We start from the raw sequence: 6,308 nt of genomic DNA, 5'->3' as shown, positions 1-6,308 counted from the left end.
CGATACCTATATTTGAAGGAAAAAGCATTGTTTTCAATCACAAGAAGGAATTCATTTTGGGACTTGGGAAGGATATTTGCAATAGGCTCTCCAAAACTCGTCTGGAATTGCTCTCATCTTATAGGGAGCAAATCATTGAGATTTTTGAGGATATGAAGAAGACGAATATTCTGGATTTTTCTCCATTAGAAGATTTACTGAATTCTCTTTTTGAACTTGCCGCATCATATGACCAAGAGCGATCCAATATGGCTGATAAGACGAGTGAAGATGAGAAAGCTAGAGCTGATTTCCAAAGCTAAAGAGCATCTCGAATCGTTCAAACTTGAAACAAGTGAGAAAGTCAAGAAAGTTTCCTCTAGTGAAAAGAAATTGAAGAGAGTCGTGAAGAAGTTGCAGACATTACAACAAGAGAGGGAGAACATCGAAGGTGTTATAGAAGCGACTCAAAAGGAGGTTGAAGAGATTCAGGAAAAAATTTCAACTGCCGAGACTGAGGTCTCTTCATATGACAACGTAAATTTGTTGACTGTTGATGATTCGGCCAATTTGGAGGAGAAGAAGAAGAACTTGGAGACTAGCTGTCAAGAATTGATCAACTACAAATTTTGTTTAGATTAGGCTGTTAGCATTATCTCCCCTTTTATCTTTATATTAGGTTGACCTAGTATATATTTATTTCATCTTAGATAAGATTGCTTCTCGTTTGCTTTACATTACCCGACATTTATCTTAGTTGCATAATTTTTTACTTTATGCACTTGTAACGAAAGATTCATATCTTGTCGTGGGAGAGTCTAAATAATGAACCATTTGATTTTTCGAAAATTAGATTTCAATATCTAAAATATATCCAAAATTCAGAATCAAGCACCTTCAGAATCGCCCCAGATAATATTTTGTAACCAACTTTAGATCCCACCACGTTGAAAATTTCAGATTTGCGCAGTCTCACCAAAAAATTCATATCTTGGTGTAAAAATATCGAAATTGCAAACCGTTTAATTTCAAGAAAACTAGGCTTCAAGAGTCGCATGTATTGGTGTGCGATGAGTCGTTCTATATGCCAATAGAGCTTCTTCCATATGGTCATTCCAATCTCATTTGGATTTGGAGACAACTTTCTTTAACAAGTTGCATAGATTCTTGTTGAATGCCTCAACTAGACCATTGGTGGCAGCATTGTACATCGAAGAGTTACATTGCTTGAAGCCAAAGAGATCACAAATCCTGTTCATCAACCTATTATCAAATGGCTTTCCATTATCTGTTATTATGTAGCGAGGAATGCCAAAGCGATAAATAATGTTTACTCGGATGAAACTTGCAACATTTTCCTTTTTTACTTCCTTAAGAGCAATAGCTTCAGCCCATTTTGAGAAGTAGTCAGTTGCAGCCAAGATGTATAGGTGCCCACCAGAGGACTTTGGAAGTGGTCCAACAACATCCAATCCCCAAGCATCAAATGGCTAGGATGCAACAGTCGAGTGCATCACTTCAGGAGGTTGATGAATAAAATTCGCATGGAATTGACAAGCCTTGCATCTTCGAGTGTAGTCCAAGCAATCTTTTACCATCGTTGGCCAATAATATCCCATCCTTTTTATATGGAAGTGGAGCTTTGGTCCAGACTAGTGTGACCCACATACCCCAGAATATGCCTCTTGCAAAGCTTGGAGAGCTTCTTCTTCTTCTAGGCACTGCAAGAGTACTCCCTCAAATGACCTTCTGTATAGAGTATCCTTATAGTAAAGGAAGCGAGGTACACGACGACGGATTTTAGTCCTTCTCCTCGGATTTTCTGGAAGTATCCCATAGCATAAGTAGTCGATAATGGGTTGTCGCCATTATTCTTTCTCAACTTCAAAAACAACAACAAGATGCTTGAGTTTGTTATCTTCACCTTCGACCTCATTTGGAGGTGGTACTATTTGGCAGACGGTAACTTGCGCTTGGTCAGCAAGGGCTAATGATGAAGCTACAGTAGCTAAAGCATCAGCCTTCTTATTTTCTTTCCTTGGTACATACTGAATATTCACATCGTTGAGCCACCCCATCAACTTTTTTGCGTAATCATGATATAGGCGTAGTTCAGGCTTCTTAACCTCGTAACTACCCAAAAGCTGATTGACCACTAACTGGGAGTCACCAAAGACTTGCAATTGCAATTACTTAATATCAACGGCCATTTCAAGCCCAAGTATTAATGCTTGATATTCAGCAACATTGTTGGAATAGAGTTGTGTCAAGGTGAAGGAGTAGGGCAAGACTTCACCTTGAGGAGTGACAAATACTATGCCAGCCCTGGTTCCCCCACGATGCGCAGCACCATCAAAGTACATCTTCCATGGAGGTTGAACTTCAACGACCATTGCATCCTCATCAATTAGTTCATCAGTTAGCTCCCAGTCATCAGGTATCAGATGATCTGCCAAAAAGTCTGCCAATGCTTGTCCTTTTATAGCCTTTTGAGGTATGTACAAAATCTCAAATTGTTGAAATTGGAGGTACCATCTCACTAGTCGATCACTAAGAATAGGTTTTGATATCACTAACTTTATGGGATTTGCTTTAGAAACAAGACGGACAACATGAGCTTGAAAGTAGTGCTTCAACTTTTGAATTGAGAATACTAGCACCAAACACAACTTTTCAATTGGCGAATAATTCAACTCATTAGGTGTAATCATCCTGCTCAAGTAGTAAAGAGAGTTTTCTTTCCCCTCACTATTTTCTTGGGCCAACAGTGCTCCAACAGACCTTTCCTGCGCCGCAATGTATAGTATCAATGGCTTTCCTGGTATAGAAGCTGCTAAAACTGGAGGCTTCATCAAGTAGGTTTTGATACATTCGAAGGCATTGCTACAAGCTTGATCCCACTTGAAAGGAACGCCTTTCTTCATGAGGTGACTAAATGGTTGACACCTCCCAGCCAGGTTTGATATGAATCTTCTAAGGTATGCTAGCTTTCCTTGTAGACTTTTCAATTCATGGATATAACGAGGCTCAGGCATTTTCAAAATGGCATCCACTTTGTCTTGATCAATTTCGATCCCTCGATGTCGGACAATAAAACCAAGGAACTTTCCAGAAGTAACTCCAAAGGCACATTTCAATGGATTCATCCTAAGTTGGTACCTCCGGAGCAATTCAAATACCATCCTCAAGTCTTTCATGTGGTCGCCCTTCTCTCTTGATTTCACCACCAAGTCGTCAACATAGCATTCGACATTCTTTTGGAGAAGATCGTCGAAAATATTCTGCATAGCCCTTTGATAAGTAGCACCAGCATTCTTCAAGCCAAAAGGCATTACCTTGTAGCAATAAATACCCTTGGAGGTGTGAAACGTAGTAAGCTCTTCATCTTTTGGTGCCATGCGAATTTGGTTATAGCCCGACGAACCGTCCATAAAAGACATTGCCTCGTAACAAGTAGTAGCATCGATCATCAGCTCTGGAATAGGAAGCGGGAATTCATCTTTGGGGCATGCATTATTGAGGTCCCTGAAGTCAACGCATACTCGAATATGGCCATTCTTCTTCCTTACAGGGACAATACTTGAAACCCATGTTGTGTATTTAACTTCCCGAATAAATCCAGCTTCAATGAGTTTGTTAACTTCAGTTTCAATCAGGGGAACCAAGTTCGGCCTAAAAGGCCTTTGAGCTTGTTTAACAGGGCGAGCACCATTTTTGACTGCAAGGTAATGGACTGCTACTTTCGGGTCCAAGCCAGGCATCTCTTTGTAACTCCAAGCAAAGACATCCCTGAATTCTTTGAGTACCTCAATATAAGTGCTCTCTTCATCAGCTTCTGGTAAAGCACTTAGGTAGGAGGGTCTTGGTTCCTCATCGGTGCCAAGGTTAACTTTTTTTAAGGCATCAACTGTCGTCTTCACTCCTTCTTCAAGTTCAGGTGGAGCATCTTTCACATCCTCATCTTCTTGAGGGTCCCCATCATTGAAGGATATGTGATAACACGGCAAAACATCCTCCAATTCCGCATTATCTCCTATTGAAGACGAAATACCATTCTTGCCTTGTACAGTGACATGATACGAAGAACCTACACTTTCTTCATCTTCGTCATGTTCCTTAGTGTAGACCACAGTGTATGGCTTTACCTTCAGTACTTCTTCACATGAAACCACCAGTTTTGTTTGTCGCCTCATTCTGGAAGGAACCAAACTTTGGAAATCCTTATAGATCTCCTAAATTTTGGGTGAAGCGGGTGTTCTTATATTTCGATGATTTATCTGGAACTTATTCCCCTTCTTTAATGGACCCAATCTCTCAAATACAGAAGTTCTCACAGTTGATTTTCCAAGCCAATCAAATACAGAAGGCCTGTTAGAAGCGGCAGATTCGTCTTCTACATTGATATAATTGCTACTGGCCCTTCTTATTGAGATGCACACTGGTGACGATTGCTTGTATCCCAGACCTTCACGTGGTTGCCTTGTTGCAGCTTCTGATGGGAGCTTCCCTAACTTTGATGGCTCATTGGGATTGTATCCAGCTTGTGCAAATAGCTTGTAAGCGTTAGGATCGAAACCTTCATCTGTTCGCTTTGTAGGGAGTGCCACATTCTACAAACGATTTTGGGCTACAAACCCTGCAAGCAGCTTTGAGGACAACTTTACTGCCTCAATTCGTTTTACCGAAAAAGTTAACTCCCTTAGCGTCTTGGTTTGGAGATTATGTGATCCGCCCTCGTCTTTCTTCCTTTTAGGGACATATTGGAGTGGGACTTACTTTCTTTCCATAAGATGCAATACCTCATTTATGAGATTTATTCACGTTGGCGGGTACCTCCTCAGTAACAGTTTTGGCTTTACCAATAGTCACATCAACTCTTTTAGTTATGGGTTCGTCATTCTTGTTTTTCGTACCATCATCAACTTTTAGCTCCTTCACAATGTGGTTCTTCAAGTAGAACTTTGTATCGGCAAAGTGTGACTCAGGCTCGGTGAATGGCTCATCATCAGCAACTATCGTCTTCTCGACTTTACCCTCGTAGTATTTTAAACATTGATGGTAGGTAGATGGAACTACTTTATTCTCATGTACCCAAGGCCTCCCAAGCAAAACATTGTATGAAGTCTTCGCATTGATCACATGCAACCATGCACTTGATTGCATATCTTCAATAGTGATTCCCAGCCTGATCGTGCCTATGGCTCTTTGTCTCCCTTGGTTGAATCCTTGGATCATCACACGACTTTCTGAGAGTTCGTTCATGGTAATACCAAGTTCTTTCACAGTGTAGATTGGCAAAATGTTCACTGAGGATCCTTCATCAACCAAAATCCGATTTACCCTTTCATCGCGCATATAGCCAACCATGTACAATGGGCGGTTATGAGGAGTGTCACCTAGCAAAAGATCGTCATTTGTGAACCTGACCTTTTCCTCACAAGAATTAACTTCTTGAGGAGTGGACTCGATGGGCTTTTCCGAAGATGGTGCCAATGGTAGGTCAACACTCTTTTCTTCCCCTTTGTCAGCATGGCAATAAGAGGCATCAACGCCCTCATGGGAAATCTTCGTGCGGAACCAACTTGGTAAAAACTCCTCCAAGGTCACTGGATTTCGTGGCTTTTGAGAATGGTGCATCTCCACTTTTGCTTTCTTCAAATGCCTAACTGGATTATTTTTCGTTGATCTTTTTACCATCATGTTCCTTGTTGGTTGTTCTATTGATTCTTTTCGTGGGCTCCTTTTGTGGTGCCTACAACGAGTCACCAATGTCCAACCTTCATCGTCATCAGGTTGATTGACTTCATCTTTGTCGCTCTCTAATAATTCTTCATCTTTACTTTCTTTAAAACCATATAAGTCATCCGGACTGAATGAGCCAAAGGTGATAGAGACATGGTTTGAGCTTGCTTTCTCATCTTCAAGCACGATCTTCTTTTCGCGAGCCAAATCCATAACTTTATCCTTGAAGACAAAGCACTTCTCCAGAGGGTGGCTTACAAGTCGGTGATATTTTCAGTAGTTCGGGTCATTTGTTTTCCCAGCTTCATTTGGTCGCTTCATCTCCGGAAGCTCAATGAGATTTAACTCGAGGAGTTCTTCAAAAATGGCTGGCACATCAGAATCCAGGAATGGGTACTCTTTTTCCTACATTTCTTTTAGAATCAACTTTCCACTTGGCTTGTCTTGAAAAGAAGTGGATTTCATACTATGCTTCTTGCTCACCTTCGTCGTGAACTTCATAGGTGACGTATTGACATTTATAGCTTCTTTGCTTTCAGACTTGGGTACGAACTTGCCCCACTTCCTGACTTCTTGCTTGTCATTCA

The 6,308-nt window shown here is 40.9% G+C and overlaps 1 protein-coding gene across 1 annotated transcript; it reads right to left on the bottom strand.

Annotated features, from left to right (window-relative positions):
* Window positions 1–1,100: 1,100 nt before the first annotated feature.
* Window positions 1,101–5,934, bottom strand: LOC138890304 (uncharacterized). The gene is made up of 7 exons (XM_070173679.1): window positions 5,562–5,934; window positions 4,813–5,255; window positions 4,286–4,532; window positions 3,567–3,814; window positions 2,276–2,825; window positions 1,904–2,155; window positions 1,101–1,267 (listed from the first exon to the last, which is right to left on the bottom strand). Exons 1-7 carry the CDS (start codon window positions 5,932–5,934, stop codon window positions 1,101–1,103), a joined length of 2,280 nt encoding a protein of 759 aa, XP_070029780.1.
* Between the last annotated feature and the right edge of the window lie 374 nt (window positions 5,935–6,308).

Source organism: Nicotiana sylvestris, chromosome 4 (genome assembly GCF_000393655.2).
Source record: "Nicotiana sylvestris chromosome 4, ASM39365v2, whole genome shotgun sequence".
In the NCBI taxonomy this organism is placed as follows: Eukaryota; Viridiplantae; Streptophyta; class Magnoliopsida; order Solanales; family Solanaceae; genus Nicotiana; species Nicotiana sylvestris.
Note: the sequence above shows the minus strand (reverse complement) of the source record. Positions and strands in the feature narration are given on the sequence as shown.